The 21,069-nt window shown below is 42.6% G+C and overlaps 1 protein-coding gene across 4 annotated transcripts in view; it reads right to left on the bottom strand.

The window, feature by feature from the left end:
• The window catches only part of DAAM1 (dishevelled associated activator of morphogenesis 1), a 178,080-nt gene that overhangs the window by 103,836 nt on the left and 53,175 nt on the right, over nucleotides 1-21,069 (bottom strand). For all 4 annotated transcript variants that reach the window (XM_088473710.1, XM_088473713.1, XM_088473712.1 and 1 more), the window contains exon 2: nucleotides 5,176-5,396. In XM_088473710.1, coding sequence (XP_088329836.1) covers nucleotides 5,176-5,358 — 183 coding nt within the window. In that variant the 5' untranslated portion in view covers nucleotides 5,359-5,396. The remainder of the gene's footprint in view (nucleotides 1-5,175; nucleotides 5,397-21,069) is intronic.

Below are 21,069 nucleotides of genomic sequence, written 5' to 3'. Positions count from 1 at the left end.
GGGTGGAGAAATGTGCGGTGATCCGGTCACCGCCGGTGAATAGACGCTGGGCGCATGCACCCGGCATGTATTCTACATGTCAGCAACGCTGGGTTGAGTGATGAAAAGGGGACTCGTCTTATAGACATGCCCCATTTTCAATGACCACACCCCCTTTTCGGGTGCGCGCACGCGGAAGTGCCCTCTCTAGCTCCGGCGCCCTGCTCCACACATTTTCAGTAGAATATATATTCTAATGGGGATTGGTGTCAAATCCTGAGGCAGAGCAGATTTCTGAGTGGGACTAGATCATCCCCAGCATCTGTGCCAGCATCTAGCAGAGTGTGCTGGCTCCCTCAGCTGCAGTATATCCAGGGCCAGCTTAACAATAGGCTGGATGGGATTACAGCTCCAGGCCTCCACATAAAAATAGGCCCATCATCATGACAGCATGATAGTGACCAGCCGCCAAGCAGCCATAAATTATAAGGGGTCTATTTACTATGCAGTGTTAGGAGACAGAGTGAAAAGTGATAAGGTGCCAGTCAATCAGCTCCCAACTGTCATCTCACAGGCTGTGTTTGAAAAATCACAGTTGGGAGCTGATTGGCTGGCACCTTATCACTTTCTTATCACTTTTCACTCTGTCTCCTAACACTGCTTAGTAAATAAACCCCTAAATCACATGGACACCTTGGCCTAGCGCCATCTCCTAGCAACCATCACTGGCAGCAGTGATGAGTGTGCGGCTTTCATTCCTAACACTAACCCCCAGCACCTGGGGAGCAGGTACAGATAACCGCTGTGAGAACTGCCACACATCGCCGGGGAAAAAAAAAAAACCTGCTGCACATCACTGGAAGAAAAAAAAACAAAAACAAAAAAAAACACACACATCGCCAGAGGTGTGAAAACAATTACTGGCAGCAGCCAATCAGGAGGGACACAGCCTCTATTTCCCGCCATGTACAGCTTCCTAACACGTCTGGCAGCTGGTAAGAATCTACAGATAACTGCTGTGAGAATCGCTGCATATCAGATGAGGTGTGAAAGCCGCCACACAGTGGCAGGAAAATCCCACGGCACATCACTGGAAAAATACTGCACAAACCCGAGGAGTGAAAACAACTGCACATCGCTGGAGAAAAATACCACATATTGCAGACAGTTTGACCTCTGGCGATCTTTAATATGCCTGCAATGCACACTGGAATAATTGCCGATTTCCCTTTAAATTGCCATTGGTTTCCAAGAGATTGCCATTTCCTTTTCCCTCTGTTCCCCATTGGTTTGATACAAAGACTGTATGAAAACAAAAAGGTGACCCCCTTCTACTGTGGCTATTGTTCTAAGGCAGGGGTGGGGAACTTTTTTTTTCTGCCGAGGGCCATTTTGGATATATTACATTATTTGCGGGCCCGATGCAGGTCACACCCCCCTCCACGTGACGTCACGGAGCATCCCGAGGATGCTCCGGGGAGCTGTAAGGGCAGCAGTGTGACCGTCTGAAGGATGCTCCAGGTGACACTGCTGCATAGATTATGGCTGCAGGGTGTCATTCTAGGCACCCTGCTAGCCAGATGAGGCTATCAGAAAAAAGCTCAGAGGGCCAGACCAAATGACTCCGAGGGCTTTATACGGCCCCTGAGCAGCAGGTTCCCCATCCTGTTCTAAGGGGTCTATTCACTTAGCTTTGGAGAGAGATAAAGTGGAGAGATAAAGTACCAACCAATCAGCTCCTAACAGTCATGTTACAGGCTGTGTTTGAAAAATTACAACTAGGAGCTGATTGGTTGGTACGTTATCTCTCTCCACGGCTTAGTGAATAGACCCCTATATACTGTGCTCCCTATTATTAAATGTCCTCTTTTATCGTTATGTTCCCCTTATTGTTTTAAATAATGTATTCACCAAATAAAATACTTTTACTATACTGTGGGCTTATTGCAGCTCCTGCATTGAGGGACAGGGAGAGGGAACAAGGGAAGATCAACATGTGGATATGAAGTGTTCATCTATCTCATACTGCAGAGGTCATGCAAATTCATTTCCAGACTCACCTGCACTCTCCCATCCCATATCTGCTCATATCACTTGCTGCAGTCTCCCCTCCCTAACTACAAAAAGCTAAACATTCACCAATTCACAAGCAAACATCCAATCACTTCCATCACATGCTACAGATCAAGGGTAAAGGCAAATACAAAGCATGTAAATGTTAAACAAACACTGCAGGATATCAGTTTACACGACAACACTTTTTTTATGTGCCATGCAAATAGAAAAGACCCGGCTGTGTGTAATGTGGCTGTGTAATGTTACAGGATACAGCACCAGGACACTCGTTCCAGGAAAGGAAGTGTAAGCTCAGTGCTCAGCCTCCTTGGATCAATTCCAAACACTCAGTTTGTATAACACAGACTCATCCACTTAGCAGACCTTGGGTTAGGATATAATATGGTATGTGCCTAACCTAGTGAGCATAATAAATGTAGGTCTTTTCTTTGGACTATTATAAGCCAACAGTTCCAAATTTTTCTTTAAAGATTGTATTATTGAATAATTAACAGTGTATTGCTGTGGTTCCCAAACTGGGTACGTGGGGCAGTTGCAGGGGTGCCATGGGTTGGTGGTTCAGGATCAAATTATTTATGGTCAATGTGATAGACTAATCCAGGGATGGCGTCTGCCAATCATAATATATGTGGCAAATAGAAGCACAACCCTGTCCATCGCCACATAACTAATCCTAACGCTGGGCATACTCTGTCCAATTATCAGCCGATAATCATCTGATCGGTCTAATAATTGAACAGAGCATTGCCACAACCTATCAGTAATTACTTGTCTTTCAGACATGCAAAATCGTCCAGCATGTCCGATAGATCCAATAATTGGTCGTACACATCTGTAAGTATCTGCACAGCAGCGGTCGATCAACCGACATTTGCCCTGCTCCTTCACAGAGGAGGTACAGGAAAATGCCTCCTCCCCAGAGGAGGAACGCAGATATCATGGCTATACACTGTGACATATCCGATATCTGCTGGGTTTAAGATCGTCACATAAAAGGTCTGTCGGTTGGACAGACCGACAGACCTTTATCTCACACTCGATGCCCAACACAAGGATAACAGGTAAGCACAATTGAGTTAATTTAATAGTTTTAGCTGAATTTCTCAACAAGAAACTTTTGGACTAGGAGTGCTGTGGCAAAAATGCTGATGCCCTAGGGCGCTGTGATTTGGAACATCTGATATATTGGAACAGATTTGAGAGATCTGTTTAGCTTAGTACCTTGTAAGCTGTGCTTTACTATTTCAGCTTTTTGACCCACACTAATAGCTTTTTTTCCCACTAGACTAAAAGCTGCTGGAAGTGTAATGAACGGTTTATGAGGGAAGGAAAGGAGAGGATACCCTTGAACAACATTTTTCAATATATTCACGTTCAAAGCCATAATAAGACTTTTCGCTTAGAAATATGGAAGGCCCTTTAAAATCAAAATCTCATACAATACAGGCTATTAAAGCTACCTGTAATGGTGTGTACACACGTAGTGATTCAAATGAGCGATTTGAACGATAACTATATTGTTATCATTCAAATCGGTAATTTAAATGGTCATTACCAACTCACCATTGACCAGCGATGCGCGGGCATGTATGGACGATAGCGATATCGTCCATGCATGCCAGTCAACTTACTCGATATCGAGCAGGTTAATATAGGGACCAGCGATCATTGATCGCAGCTCGCTATAATCATCGGTGAGTTGGAGGTGTGCTGGATGTTCGATATCGAACATCCAGCAAACCAGGGAGGGTGCATGACAATCAGCCAGCGATATCGTATCGCTGCGTGTGTGGGGGCCATGAAAGACGTGGTGCTCCACATCTAATCTACATATCCATATTCCAGTTTAAATTAATCTATTTACATTACAGAGTTCATGATGTCCTACTAAATTTCTACTAATTTCTAATGAGATCAAATCTGAGTCCATTTTAATAATAACATACAAGCTGTTTTCAAAGAAAAAAATCAACAGCACTGCAACTTTCCACATTCATAACCTCCATTTATATAGTGCCCGCCTATTATGTAGGGTTTTACAGAGAATGTTTAATCATTCTAAATGTTCTACCGCAAACATTAACCTACCTGTAAGTATTTTCAATTGACATAGGAACCCACACAAACATGGGAAGAACATACAGACCCACACAGAGTGGCAAAGTTGTAACAGAACCCATGGCCCCAGTACTTTGAGTATACACCGCTATCTATGGTCATCATGCTAGTCCACCATGCTAACCACTGTATCACCATGTCCCTTGCCATGCTAACCACTGTGTCACCATGTCCCCTGCCATGCTAACCACAGTCTCAATATACCTCCTATTAGTTTGGTCATTGTGAAAAGTGCTAGCTCTGAGTTGCTACTATATAGAGGTTTCTTTTAGACCAATTGGTTTTTCAACCGCAACCCTCAAGTTTTCCCAACAGGTCATTTGTTGAGGATTTCTGTCTGTGGAAGCAGGTGGGATAATTACTGACCGAGCAACATAGATTATCTCACATGTGCATGATAACATAAATCTGAAAAACATGACCTGTTGGCGGTACTCGAGGACTGGAAGAACCACTGCTTTAGACCCTCCTTAATTTGGGATACATACAATTTAGTTTTTCTCGGGACACATGCCAAGCAAATCGTAAGTTTCCAATTTGGCAAACAAACATGACCAGAGGTTTGGTAGGTGGGCCACATGAATGAGATTCCAGGGCTTCAATGATTCCTAAGGACTAGCGATCAGCTGATGAATGACACACAAAGCCAGTCACATATGAAACGGACACAACGTAGTTGGAATCCTCCCCCAATCTAAATGGATCATTATTTGTTCCAGTTATAGTTTTGGGCTCAAAGTGGTTTCTGGTTAACTGGATATAAAATGCCCAAAGTTGCTATCAAAAGCACTACATGTGTGGCAAGTACATTATGTGTATAATCTCGAACTTGCTACACAGGGCCACGGGCAACCCCTTTAAATGTGGAAAATTTCAGTGACTTTTTGATTTAAGTCACTGAAGAGAAGTGATGCAAAAAATAAATAGAATGTGAATCTTTTATATGTTTGCCGAAAACAATAGGAAAACAATTACTGTAAACATGGAGCTTGGACCACTTACCACCAGCTCTGCAAACATGGCATCAAGTTCCTCAAGCGGAGGGACAGGCAACGCCGGCTCCATTGGTTGCAGGGCAAAATTGCTGTCATTTCGTAACCGGTATGTGATCTCCGGATGGTCGTTGCTCCGGAAACAGCAGAATATGAAGGAGATCCCACGGTTACTCCTCTTCCTCGGAGCCATGGCCGAGAGTCTAGGAATCAATTTCTACCCAAGAAATCCTAGAAGAGATGAAGTATACATATATTAATATTGGTAAACATCACCATATACTTATTATTCAGCTGTGTTCTATAACTCAAAGTATTATTTAAGACCATATCTCAAAGATACAAAACTGCACTAAAAACTATAAACCACCAAATATATGCTTTCATAGACTAACTTGCATCTGGCAGATAGCGGCTAATTGCCAAGCGGGTATGAACCTTTAATTGTGTGTTTAATTCAAAAGTATATTTTAATGCGGAGGGACGGAAAAAAAACAGGGAGGAGGAAACAACTGTGCATATATTAGAAAACAATTAAGTTATTTCTCTCCAAAAGGCAAGCAAACTTCATAATTGGCGCGGCAAAAATCTAAATAAATATTGATACACATCATGAATGAATATATCACGCAACATTATATTTTTTTTTACCAAAATTGGCCCAATACCATAAAATGTGGCCCCTCAACCGTTAATTACAAACAATCTGGTAGGTCAGTAACTTCTATTGGCACAAGTGAGGTCATTGGCCGGTCTGGTAACAGCATCAGTGCTCCCCCCCAATCAGTGGGGCCGAATGACCCTACTCCGGAGAGAAGCCACAAATTGAGAATGTCCCGTCTAAACCTGGGACAGGAAGACAGTAGGAATTCTATACAACTATCTTTTAGCTAGGACAAAAAAATTTATCAAGTAGCTAAAATTGGACTCGCTTATCCAATATAGTCACCGAAACAGGGCAAGTTATTTCTTATGAACATTCAGTAATGCCAGAATATTATTTAGCTCATAATCTATAGATTAATATGTAGAATCTGGAAATGCTATTTGATCAACATAGACAGTGAATTATTAACACCTTGGCAGAAAAAGTTCTATAAACCATTTTGCAATTAATCCAAATAGATGGGAGCAAAGCAATACTGGGAACAGGTGTACATAAAGAGAGATGGTATGAAAGCAGGTGTTCTTTTCCGGCTGTTAGCTGATAAAGTAATCAGACAGGTGGTACATTCAGTTGGTAAAAGACGGTTGAAGCCTCTTTGCATGTAGATGTATTAGGATGAAGAACTTTTTCTTCTAGACCTTAAATACCAGTAACTGGGGAAAACACGCACGCGCGCACACACACACACACACACACACACACACACACACACACACACACACACACACACACACACACACACACACACACACACACACACACACACCAATTTTCTATGTTACATTATAGAATGTGAATATTGCCACCCCATTTCTAGAAGAAACAGGCATATAGATTTAATAACCCCCAAAATAGTCTAAAACATTTATCTCCTTGAGGGAATGGTTCTAGCTCAACTGGTATGTTCTACCTTTATATCACAGAAGACAAAGATGTATCAAAGCTTGTAGAGAGATACAGATAAAGTACCAACCAATCAGCTTCTAACTGCCACTTTACGGGCTGTGCTTGAAAAATGACAGATAAAATGGAGAGAGATAAAGCACCAACCAATAAGCTTCAAGCTTTGATAAATCTCCCCCAAAGTCATAAAGTATACTCGTAAATATCATTACGTGGTTATAAGTTGGAAATAATCACCAGCTGGAGGACATTTTACAGGCCTTTTCCGGTACGGATGACGTAGTCCATAGTCACAAGAATGTAATTTACTGGGCACTAGTGATATTCCCTGAGGATAAAGACACAAAATGGCTACTATCATGGATTTTAACAAATGGTTACATCAACTGCACGTAAGCAATGGTACACATTAACAAAACATGTTTTTACTCCCCTAATCATACCACCATGAAGTCACTTCATTAGTCAGTATTCAGATTTATAAAGCTCAACCAAATGTATAATTTACCTAAGTATCCAGAACCAAAAAATAAATATAGAAATACATAGAAGAAGAAAGCACAGAGTTAATGACAGACCAAATTATTTCCATACTCTGTGCAGGTGACAACAGAGAACATGAGCTGAACTAATCTTCCCCAGAGGAGCTTAACCAGCAAAACAGAAAGTCAATTTGTTTGGTCAGTAGATACCAGAAAGCAAATAAACATGAAATACAATTTGAAATGTTAGAAAATGATGGTTAATGCAAATCCAGATGCGTTTTCATGGTGAATTCTTCTGCTTTTAACAGTTGTTTAATCATGGCGCATTACACGATGGTTAATTACTAAAAAGGATGCAGGATGTCATTTTTTCCATTGTTAATGAAATGGGGACATCTTTATCTGGTTACTCTGAAAATTGGCTTGAAGGCATTTGTCTAACATGAATAACTTACAACACTAACAATTGGGATGACAGCTTAACAAAAGCCAGCCGAAGCCCATTTAACCCTTTCTGTCATCAGGAAAGGGGTCTGTATGAATACTACACACAGATAATTTACCATTTCCTTTTTGGGGAAATACAAATGATATCAGAGTTTAGCTGTTGTCTGCACCCATTAGTGGCAGCCATTTGTGTGATGAAACGATAGTGAATTGATGGACTAGTCACATTCTCATAAGAATCACTGAGGACTATAAAAAAAAGAGGCTCAAATTTATGTCACGGTATCCCTCCGCCATATTGTGTGTTGTGATATAATCTGTACAGAGTGACCGTTGAGGACATCACTTCAGCATTCGTGCTATTCACACTTATGATCTACAATCAAGTTATGTTATTTCTTATAGTACATAAGTAGGGTGTGCCATATCATCCCTTTAATTCGGGACACATGTAAATTACACAGGTGAATATGGAGACTTGAACTCAGCCAGACACAGAACTTGTGTAATTCATGTGTCTCGAATTAAAGGGATGATATTGCAAGCTTAATTAGAAGGATATTAAGTGGTCATCTCTGATTTCCCTGCCCAATATAAAACCAGCCCCCTACTGTCTCATTATTATATAGGACCATGGTGCTCCTCAGTAACTTATAACCTTTTTAAAATGTATAAAAAGGATGTACATTAAAAGTAATGAATGACAAAAATTTGTGAAAATAAATATTTGATTGACCTAGTGTAATCTTCTCCTCATCGGCCTACAGATCTCCTCCTGCCTCTATCCTAAGATCTGCTGCTCGCCTAATTTACTCTCAACACTCCACCATTGCTGAACCCTCTGCCAATTGCTCCGTCCCCTTAAAATTAAGTTCAAACTCCTATCACTCACCTACAAGGTCCTCAACCGCTCCTTCCTTCCCTACACTTCCAGCCTCAGCCCCACACACTCTTTCACCCACTTCACTATAGCATTGACTGCCGCCTTTCTTCCACCCTCACCACCTCCCCATGTGCCCAGCTCCAGGATTCCTCCTGTGCTGCTCCTTTCCCCTAGAATACCTTCCAACGTTCTATCAGACACACTACCAGCTTCCCGGCCTCCGAATGTGTTGCCAAAACTCTTCTCTTAACTCAAGACTTCCTCATAATGCTCTAACCTCTGGAATCCCTCAACTCTGTTCTCCTCTCCCTGTGTCCACCCAAAGGCCCTTTAGAATGTAAGCTCTTCTGAGCAGGGCCCTCCTACTGTGGTCACTATGTAATTATATAAGCTATGGATTATAATTAGGTTATTATGTATCTCTAAAGATGTGAACCTGTTTATAACTGTCCACTTTGATCTACCATATACTATGTAATTTTTCTGTATGTTCCATTCACTATGTACGGTGCTACAAAACATTTGTTGCGCAGTATAAAAAATATATATATATCTAAAAAAAAAAAAAAGAAGCACATGTATTTTGTGCACAGTACATCTTTGCAGTATACATTATTGTACTTATTAACGAGAGGTGGTATTTATTCGATCGGAGTGAACTCTTTGGTACAGCCTACAGGCAAGTCTTGATCACTATTTCAGAATGTACTAATTTTGCTATTGTATATTATTCACTTCACATACAGGGCTTACAAACTGGTACCAGGATATAACTAGGAACAAGAGATGGACCATACTCACCCAAGTGCTGTACAACTAGATGTGTGGGAGCTGTCGCTGAATACATTCTGCCAATATCCACAACATATGCTCAGTGTACCACTAATTGAGCCTAATAACCAGGATTGCCAAACCACACGTGTTCCAATGTATGTAGATCAACCAGATTGTCTATCTTATTGAATCCATTAGCCACTGATTGACCATCCTAACCACTGAACGTGAACTCAATCAATTGGCTGTGCACACTACAATGTTGCTCAATTTGGTCATCTTCAACCAAACTGGTCTATATACACATATTATATAGCCACCTTTACAACAGAATACGAGAAAGACCACTCCATAGAAATCTCGCATTTGCGCAATCATAAACATTTAGATACACTTAAAATACTAATTCCTTTCTGTGAACCATAAACAGCCTAAAAGACAATGGGCCTTATTCAGACCCGGTCGCGAGTGCTGAGCACTCGCAACCGGGTCGATGTTTGCCCACTGGGCATGCACACGTTGGAGCTGGCTCTGACGTGCGCATGCGCGAGAACCGGCTAGCGACGGGCACTCCGTTGCTACGGGTCTCGCACCAAAGGGGTGATTGACAGCTCGCCCTGTTTGGGAGGTGGGCAGGGGGGGTGGGTGGCCAAACGAAGGCGTTCCCGATGAGCAATGATGTCAGTGGGGGAGCTTCCTGCTCGATCAGAGCAGAAAGCTCCCTGGGGCTTGCGCTCGCCGAGATTCAACCTTAGGGTCTCGTCACAAGCCCCGATGGTCGCGATGGTCTTGACCATCGCGACCATCACCCTGGTCAGTCGCTAAGCTGTGGGCGACCAGGAGGCCGCACTAAAAAAAAAAAAAAGAAGCGGCCGCCCTCATTCAGAGAGAGCGATCACTTCTTGCGACCGCTTCTTAATGAGGGCCACTGACCTTTGCTATCTGTTTTGATTGTTTTACTCTGTAATCAAGTCAGCTATAAAATAAATTAAAATCTATTTAAAACTCAAAACATGTGATCCACAGAGACATCTATTGTTCACCAACAACACAATCACTTATTTAGGAGCAAGCACCAATCAGCCATATATTATTAGGCTATACAAAGCTGTTGTGTCTTAGGCGGTAAATCATACTGATTCCCTAAGATGGACATGAAATCCCGACCACCGGCTTCCCGACTGTCTAATCCCGGCAAGGTACTAATAACCGTCATTGAAACCCAGACGCCTGTCATTAGACCTGCGCCATGAGCCCGACACCCGGCTTACCGATCGAAGGTATGCCGGGCGCGGACAGCCGCGGGTAGGGGGGGGGGGAGTGTATAGGTTAGGGGCTCCCGGGGGGGACTTAGGGACAGGCACCCCCCGGGAGGTTAGGGTTAGGCTAGGGGAAGGGGGGGTTAGGGTTAGGCGCCCCCAAGGGAGGGTTAGGGGGGTAAAAAAAGGTTAGCGATACTTACCTTCTCTAGCTTTGGGATTTTCACCCCTGCCGGGCTTCCACTGTCGGGATTTGAGCCGCCGGCCATGTTAAATCATACCGGTTCCTACCTCGTTCCTAATTGGGGTGTAGCAAAAATGCAAAGTATGTAATTGAGCATGAACATCATGTACCCATAGCCCTTTACCTTCATATTGCAGATTTTTCGGACACTGCTTGTTCAATTTCAGTGCATACAAAGCAAGTCGCAGCCCTTGAATAGCTCCATTGATCTCTATGAGGGTGCTTTGTGTACATACCCACTAGGTTTGCACCATGTGTTGTGCTAGATCTATTTTAATTCATGGCGATGGCCCATTTTTGGGGGAATATGTAGAAACTACATAGAAATGAACATGCCATAAATGGATTATTAACAAAATTGGAGCTTCTCAGAATTGCTAATTTTGGCTGTCCCTCCCCGATACCCCATCAGTAAAGATTTAATGGATTTCTACTGATGTACAATGAAAAGGAGGGAGTGCCCAGGACTCATTATCAGCCGAGCGACAAAGGAGAGTCCCTGGCAGTACAGTCCACGGTAATTTGCCATGTTCATGGATTGCTTACATCATAATTTCTACCATTTTACCTGTGGCTCCTTTAACTCATTGTCCCCATTCTGATAGAAGGGGGGACAAAAGGCACCCATTTATTTTTTTATGTACAAAGCACCTCCCATTCAATTTAATGAACCATTCCTTTTAATGGAATTACTACAAGTACTGTAGCACACACGATGGAATCCACTGAAATAAATGGGAAATTGAAATGAATAAGAAAAACCCTTGCCTTAGTCCCGCACATATCAAACAAGAGTATAGAGTACTGTACTTGTAGGGGGTTTACATGTAACTTTTGGACACAATTGAATGACTGTCCTAATTAAAACAAAGGTCCGTATTCAAGTAGAGGTGAAAAGTCAGAAAAGTTTTGCCTGTCCGACTTTCCGCCTCCTTCGTCTGTTTCAGAGGCGAAAACTTTACGCGCGCGTCCCTGCTTTTCTCCCTAATCCCTAACCAGGCGGAAATGGAAAACGGCGAATGCGGAACAGACAGAAAGTACTGTCAGAACTGGGGAAATCAGTCTGTACCCCAAAAAAAGATGCACTAACACAGGGAATGAATGTAGATGTGTACTAATACCCCTAATAAAAGTGTCTGGGGTACTTAAGTAGTTTAAATTGCTTCTTATTAGCTTCTTTGCAAAAGTGGTGAAGAATGGCATTTAGCAGTACTTAAAAAAAAAAAAAAAAAACAAGTACTCCAGTCATATTTGGGGTACCTGAAAATGGGTGCTAGCATATTTTTATGTCTCCAAAGTGAACTTTAAAAAAAAAACGTGAAAAACCACCCTCACGCATGCACCTGCTATCCCAAAAACACTTGGCCCCTCTTTTCAGCACCACAAGAAGTCTATTTTGCTAGTTTTTATAGTTTTCCCCCCATTTTTTACTTCTTCACCCCCAATCTGTGTCGTTTCCCCACGTTTGCACCCCAAAATAACGATTTTGCCTTTTTTTTCACCTGCTATTCATAGGAGATACTTTTCCGCCTATTACAATGCATTAACTATCCGCTTAGGCGAAATCGTCCTGGTATTGAATATGGAGATACTTTGAAAACAGGCGAAAAGTCCAAATCCGTGGAAACTTTTCTCCAACGGCACTTTTCGCCTCTAATTGAATCCGGACCAAAGTTAGATTTCATTGTGTCACCTATGTTCCAATGCTTTTGCAATACTATATGTGTACAGACGAATTGGACCTTCTGCATTATAACTATTGCAGAGACTTCCTCAGTCAGACAGTGTGAAGGTGGTTCTTCAACAGCTGGAGACCTGAAGGTTGCCTGTCCCTGGTGTGGATACAACGCAATAAAAGCTTCCACTAATCTACATGTTGCATTAGTCTGACATCAAACATCACTTTTGGCTGCACATCAGAGCGTAGCAGTCAAAAGGGAGAAACAGTAATGCGTGATAAAGAAAAAAAAAGTAGAACACAACAGAAAAGTTTAATATAATACAGGATTATGTTCTAAGATCAAACGCTCCATTTTTTACAATGGCCAGAGCACAGAGCTGGAGCATTAGTCGAATTCTGAAAAGAACAATAATTGCTGAAGAAAACTCTTAGGTAGGCAGGATCGAGTCAGCATATTTCATCACGACCTGCACTCCAGAGCATTATTAATGACCTTGCCGGTGACTTCAACTAGCCAGTCAGTAGGGTACGTACATGCAGTGGTTATACGCACTGTGTTTGCTGGATATAAAAAAATAATAAGCTACCCATCACTATACGGAATGCTTGGACCTGAAATAGAAATCCGGATTCATGGACTCCCCAGAGATCTAGTCAGCACAGGGAAAAAACGTTCCTTATACTGATCACCGTCTTGCGTTGACTGGTGCAGCAACCACTTGCAAGAACAAGTCCTCAGCTACGGGTGTGGTATAAAAGATAGACAGTAATTAGATAGACAATGTCTAGATAGACCCCAGATGTTAGACAGTCAATAGGTCGACAGGTACAAAAGGTTGAAAGGTACAAAAGGTCGACACACTAAAGGTCGACATGTAAGAACGTTGACCGGTACAAATGGTCAACATGGTCAAAAGGTCGATATGAAAATGGTCGACACCATTTTTTTGTTTTTTAGCCCTAATCTTCATCCTACCTCTAACCCTAACCCTCCCCTCGGTGCCTAACCCTAACCCTCCCTCCTGGTGCCTAAACGTAATCGTCAGGGTAGGTGCCTGACCCTAACCGTCCCTTCTAGTGCCTAACCCTCCGGTAATTCCCTAACCCTCCCTCCTGGTGCCTAACCCTAACCGTTGGGGGTAAGTGCCTAACCCTAAAGAAAAAAAAAAATGGTGTCGATCATTTTCATGTCGACCTGTTGACCATGTCGACCATTTGTACCTGTCGACCTTCTGACTATCTAACATCTGGGGTCTATCTAGACATTATCTAACGAATTACTGTCTCTCCAGTGCGGAACCCCTCAGCCATAGCTATTATCAACAGATTATATATGAATATTTGTAAATGACTATTTGAAGGTTTTGCTTAACATTTCCAAGCAGGGTTTCTGTTAGAAGTTGGTGGGCCGACATATTCCCCTGGTTTAGGAATACTTTATTTCTATCAACAGTGCAACCAATATGACCACTTCCACTCATACAAATCACAAAGCTGAAACGTTACAAGGATGACATCATAAGCCAGTATTAACAGTAATATGAATACAGTGGTATGATATATATGTACAGGTTGGGTATGGGATGCCGGTGGTCAGAATCCCGATGCCAAGCATCCCAACAGGGTTAGGATACAGACACCTGCTGGTCAGTATCCTAAACCTCTGCCTCTCCCTACCCCTCCCTCCTCAATGCCTAAACCTAACCTCCTCCCTAGTGCCTAAACCTAACCTTCTCCCTACTACCTACACCCAACCTCCTCCCTAGTTCCTAAACCTAACCTCCTCCCTACTGCCTAAACCTAACCTCCTCCCTACTGCCTAAACCTAACCTTCTCCCTAGTGCCTAAACCTAACCTCCTCCCTAGTGCCTAAACCTAACCTCGCCCCCCCGGACTTTAAACCTAACCCTCCCCTCTTAGTGCGTAAACCTCCCCCAAGTGCCTAACTAACCCCTAAACCTCCCCCCAACCCCAGAACTTAGCATCCTGATGCTGACTGGTGTCGGGATTCCGACGCCGGCATTCTAAGTGCGGTGTCGGTATTATGACCTCATCCCATATGTACATAGGATAAAACTTCCCATTTAGATGGTAAAGTGCTTTGCACCAAAATGTAGGCAACTGGTGGCTCTTCAGCTGTTGTAGTACTATAAGTTCCAGTACGTCCTGCTATAGAATTCTGGGGAACACATGGTTGGACAATCTGCTTTAAACCTGTACTACCACATAGGAAAACATTTTACCAATGTGCTGCCTTCCACTTAGTCTGAGAACAGGGAGCTGCTAAATATATTTCTGTAATATGGAACCAGCAAATCACTTAAGCGAACCATCGGCTGCGGAGGAGGGGGAAGAGTGCGATCGTGAAGTCACAAGCTGCAATGTGGATGCATCCAATTCTTGACTTGGATGACAATTATGTTATATGACATAGCGGTTATAATCCAACCAAGGCCCTATCTGTATACAGTTTGTATTTTCTTCTCATGCTTCAATGTGTTTCCTCCCCCAGTCAAAACACATCAATAACCCTAGAGTCTGTGTGTGCCCATGTGGTTGAGAATAAAGAGGTTAAACTCCATTGGGGCAGGGACTGATATGAAATGAATATTCTCTGTATAGGCCTGCATAATATGGCAGAGTTATCTAAAAAAAATATCTATAAATACCATTTTTGACAGATGCCATCACCATTTACATGATAATGACCATAACATACTTTCTCTAAAAGGAGAATTATTCAAGAAGGAACACTGCATCCTATAACAGCACTTAAAGCCGCATTACCAGCCAGGAAAAACACCCTCAGCCGCAGCCCGGACTCATTATACTAGAGATGTGAGAAATAGATAAGAAATGTCTAAATGACAGCAGAGGGTGTGAAAAGCACCAATCACAAGCTGCTATCCATTCCCTTTACTGCAGTTTATGATTGGTGCTCCCTCTTTAATTGGGACCCACAAGTATCAACAGGACTATTCTCCTTCAATGGCAAAAGCATCAATATATTGCATCTCTGCAACCACGAACACATTGTAAAGTCCTACTTCTTGTCCCTGACCGCATATTCTTAGCATCTAGTATAGAACAAGCTTCATCATCAATCATCCTAAGGTTCAAACCCAGTATCAGTATCCTATATGTGGTCTACATATTCCATGTTCCTACATTTATACAGAATACGTTGAACGTCAGTCTATGCTACAGACCTATAATTGTGAACCTAAAAACCAGAAGACCTGCAGCTCACCCTAACCAAAATGGAACAACACATTAACAATTCACGAGCGGTGATCAATTATTTAAAAGTAATGTCACCGTCTATCATTGTATACACTGGAGGATAGACCTGAAAGTGATCGCATTAGGAGTACCCAATTTCCCAACGACCATCTGACTATAGTCCATTTGTGCTAAGCCGCACAAAACTTTACTTGTGCAGCATATTACTCAATTCCACATTCTTATTCTATTCAAGTTTATGGCAATGTTCTCTGCACAATCCAATGTCGACTGCATATTTTTAAATTAAATTTTCTCTTTACTGATCTAGGTCTAAGGCTACAGGCAGACTGCGCCTATGAGAAAGTGCTGTGTAAATAATGAATCAGATCAGAGCCCATGCATTATAGAACAGTGCTACCATCACTAAACAACAAAGGGATCATTTCAGCATTTTTGTAAACAGGAGCTGGATTGTTAACCGTGTCTGACCTCCTTCCTATTGGAATCAGTATGAATTACCACCGGCGGTTCAAATCCCGGCAGCGGCAGCCCGACAGGTGGAAATCCTGAATGTCGGAAGGCAAGTATAAACTAGCCTACTCTACCCCCTAACCCTAACCCTCCCTTAGGGCTGCCTAACCTCCCCCCCAAGTGCCTAAACCTAACCCCCCCTTCTCCGCTGCCTAAACCCAAGCCCCTAGCGGGGTACCTAACCCTAACCCCCCCTTCTCCTAGCCTGACCCTAACCTCCCGGCGGGTGCCTAACCCTAAGTCCCTAAACCTAACCCTCCCCGCCCGCCCACGGCTGTCCTCGCCCGGCATCCCTTCGATCGGAATGCCGGGCGCCGGTCTCCCGGCGTAGGTAAAAAGACAGGTGTCGAGATTCCAACGCCTGTCATTTAACCCTTGCCGGGATTAAGCAGTTTTGGTTCTGTATCTCCTTCAAGGTTTTGGATCTGAATTTGGTTTTGCAAACCACCCTCAAGTGTTTTGGTTTTGGATCTGGATTTTTTTTCAATAAAAAATAGATTAAAAGTTTTAAAAACAGCTAAAATCATGTAATTTATACAATCCAAAACCGAAATTCAGATTTAAAATCCGAATTGACAACCGCAAAGAGATCATAACTGCGGCCCGGATTTACCCGGATCTCCTCAGGAGATTAGAACCGCGACTCGGATTTACCCGGATTCACGAAATTCGTGTGGATTTGGAGTTCTGGAGAACCGAACCGCACATCTCTAATTTATACCTAATAAATGCACCATCCAATGTATGTATGAAACATTTACAGAAGGTGAACCAGAGAGTGCATATCAGCAATCATAATTATATTGAGAAATTATGTAACTCATTAGTACATGACACCAGTCTTCGCTCATTTATAGTCTAGTCTGGAGCAAAGTTACAAACTGCATTTCATAGGTGAATCTCACTGAAAACTGGGTATTTCTAATGAACAAGTTACAACTTTCACATTTCTTGTTAGACTTCTACAACTAGTAACTCACTAATAAAGTGCTCTACAAAGATCAGAAACATCACAAGTTTTCCTAAAGCATACTGAAGAGGAGACATCAAAACCTACCAGTTATAGAACATGACATCAAAACTCCAGGTGCATATTTAGACTTTAACATGCATTTATGCGTATATTCGCATTATTTGTGTATTACAGGAAATAGAAATTTCAATGCATTAGGATAATTTTATTTTGCAATCGGTTATTGGTCCCTGCATTCAGCGTGACACTTTTCCTATGGACAGAAAAGCAAATCCTCCAGTATTCTGTATTGTCTTTAAACGCTAATCCTTGTTGACCTAATTGTTGGTTTAGTACATCTTCCACCTAGGAGTCACTTAAGTTCAGGTATCCCCAGGTCACTTAGCAAGGATCTCATGTTCTCTTAAAGCAAAGAGCTCTGTAGCCAGGATGCGGTGTACCCAGATCACTTACTACAGACTGACATCTGGTAGTAGCTGCCAACAGCTGCAACTAAAGTCCATTAAGTGTTAAAATGGAAGGAAAATTATCTATAACAAACAGTTTATCAGGAAGGGCAGATGATAAACATAAAATGTTTATTGTCATCCAGATCAATACTTATCAATTACTGTGCTGGGCATTCAAGCTAAGTCTTCTCATACAGTACTGTGAATTCATCTACAATACTCAAACACTACAGTGCCAGATAATAACTCTCCATAGACCTTTAATACAGTTACAGTGATATCCATGAAATGACATAACCATCAAGATTTTTATTGTGTTATATACTATTAAAACATAAACGGTGTCCTGTGATTATTCTTAAGGTGTCTACACACTTGGCGATTTTTTTACCCGATCTGGCCGATTCCAACGCATCGGAATGACAGATCGTGTAAAAAATGCCCAAATCGCGAGACCCCACTCACGATCACGATGCGCGTCCCCGCTGGTTGCACATCGCATCGTCAGATCTGTCGTGCTGTAGGGCAGATCTGACAATCTAGGAGGCGATGCACTGTAAAAACTCTGGATGCAGGCGAGATCGTATGAAGATTGGACACCAAATCGTGTGCAGATCGTGTGCAGAGCTGCCGGGGAGAGTTTCAAGGGAAATCGTACACATCGTGAGATCGTGTGCAGATTGCTGTGTGTGTAGGCACCTTTACAAATAAAGGCCTAGATGTGGGGTTGAATATATTCCTGTGTGCGGAGCATATCTTGTTTGCTGTCGTACTGTGCATGCTCTAGAGCCAAGTGTATGCAAGTACGGGCAAAACATCGTGGCGGGAGGGGTGTTAAATGTACAGGTGGGTCAGTTTAGGCAAACGGATAAACAAATTTCTATCACATTTTTTCTTTATTATTCACGGCGCGTGATTTAGTCACACCATTGCCGTCACTTATTAAACACCACTACTTACTTTCATAGACCATGATAGTGTCTAAATATAAGCCTACAATCACCACTTTAAAAAGCTACAATGGTATCTAGAATATCAAATAAGGCTTTTGTCTACATCTAAGGAAACTGCTGCAAACACAATTCTAGTCTTTTCCTGGCTTATGGGAAATAACTCTTCCTGCTCCTGGTACAGAGATGGGACAAAATAATGACGAATTCATGAGACAATCCCCTAAATGTACAAATTCTTTATGTCCTTTGGGTTACCTGGATCCTGGAACTTGTACAGCCCTGACGCTGCAGAATGATGGGGTTCCAATACCAGTTAAGGGGGTTCCAATAGCAGTTATGGGAAAGGTTTCCATGCCCACAATGATGCCACCTATCTACACTCTCTCCAATCAGTACACACATGCTCCCAACAGACACTACTATCACAGCTTTCAATGCTAATTGATCCCTGACAACATTCAAAGGGGAAAAAAAAAAAAAAAAACTCAGGACAAAGAAGGATTTCTCATGAATCTGCTGCCTCCGTTGTGTGTTGCTGTTGGGGAAGCGAATGTCCTAAGTCGACAAACAGCAGCGGAGCCTGAGCGCTTCAAAGGGACAGATGCCTGGTGCTTTTCCTGCACATTAACACACAATTAGCAGCTTTATAAATAATCTTATTTCCCAACATAACTCACGTTCCATTACACGATTCTCATTATCTGACTGATAAAAAACTGTTTCCATTAAGACATGGGAAGAAAATGTGTGAAATATTTTACAAATAAAGTAATGCTCATAATCCATTAGGACATACCAGGAGAGTGTAGATGGGGTTTATTGTTAGGAATAAGGATGATCCTGCAAAGTATTAAAATAAATCAACTTATTTTAGGAAAAAGCAGCACCATGCTTCAGATACTTTACTGATAAGCCTTTCATTTGAATGTGATTTTTAACTCTGTCTTCAGCACCATAAAAATAAATAAGATAAAAAGAAACACACATTGCGTTTTTTAAAAGGAAAAATAACCCCTGAATTAGATGTAGCGTAGCCCAGAAGGTGGCCTCGCCATTCAGCCTATGCTTTCTGTTTAATGTAGGAGCAAGAGACTAGCAAGATCATAGCAATTATGTTTAGTTATCAGGTATATAACAGAACGTTCTACTAACCAATATAAAAAGTTTGCAATTGCTAGGTTTACACAAAAGGCTCATTAATTGTCCTGCAACCCGTAACTCAGCATAAAGCATCAACTAACTCACTCAAAAGCAGAGTGTCCAAGTGCATTAGACAATTAGGTGGATCAATAGAGAAGTAATTTTAAACCAATTAAAGAAATGGATTGGAGTAGTCTCTAGTCTATTCCTCCGCCCTGTACAACTTTGCACAGGATCAGAAAGTTAACATGACCAACAAAAACACAATGGATAAGTTGCCAAACTTTACACCTAATATACACAGCCAATCTGTAAATATATTTTCATAAAAAAACGATGAATCTGGCTCTCAGGTACGGTCTTCTCTCACTGCTGAGGACATGATATAAGCCTTATAGTAATTTGTAGAATAAGAGGATTATCCTATGGTACCATAATTTACCAGTAGTGATCTCTACACTGCTTTGTATTGTACTGTAGATGCAGCTCTCAGCCCATATATGTATATACAGGGATGCAGTCACCATGTTTACGTTAAAAATGTCGCCAATCATAGTTGACAACACAATGTTGAGAGTTATGATGTTGAAATGTTAGGCAATAGGGTGTGGGTCAGGGTTAGGGGCATTACTACTGATACCGCTGCAGGTTCAGCTGGAAGTCATCATGACGTCACAGCCGGATCCCGCGAACAAGGCAAGTTACCGCTGGACCACCAGGAACATATTGTCAACATGATGGGCTGGGTACGGGATCCAGACAGCAGCATTCCGAAGGTCAAAATCCTGATGGATTTTGTTAAGTATTTTAACACAAATCTTAACCCTAACCCACCCTTCCCGCAGCCTAACCCACCTCTCCCGCAGGCTAACCCTAACCCATCCCCACCGCAGCCTAACCCTAACCCACCCTTCCCGCAGTCTAACCCCAATCCACCCTTCCTGCAGCCTAACCCTAACCCACCCTTCCCGCAGCCTCACCCACCTCTCCCGCAGGCTAACCCTAACCCATCTCCACTGCAGCCTAACCCTAACCCACCCTTCCCGCAGCCTAACCCCAATCCACCCTTCCCGCAGCCTAACCCTAACTCACCCTTCCCGCAGCCTGACCCACCTCTCCCGCAGGCTAACCCTAACCCATCCCCATCGCAGCCTAACCCTAACCCACCCTTCCCGCAGCCTAACCCCAATCCACCCTTTCTGCAGCCTAACCCCAACCCTCCCCTCCTGCAGGCTAAACCCAACCCAACCCACCCCTCCTGCAGGCTAACCCCAACCAACCCTTCTGCAG

This window comes from Taudactylus pleione, unplaced genomic scaffold, assembly GCF_031769625.1.
Source record: "Taudactylus pleione unplaced genomic scaffold, aTauple2 ptg000139l, whole genome shotgun sequence".
In the NCBI taxonomy this organism is placed as follows: Eukaryota; Metazoa; Chordata; class Amphibia; order Anura; family Myobatrachidae; genus Taudactylus; species Taudactylus pleione.
The sequence above is the reverse complement of the archived record's forward strand: the minus strand, read 5'-3'. Positions and strand labels throughout refer to the sequence as shown.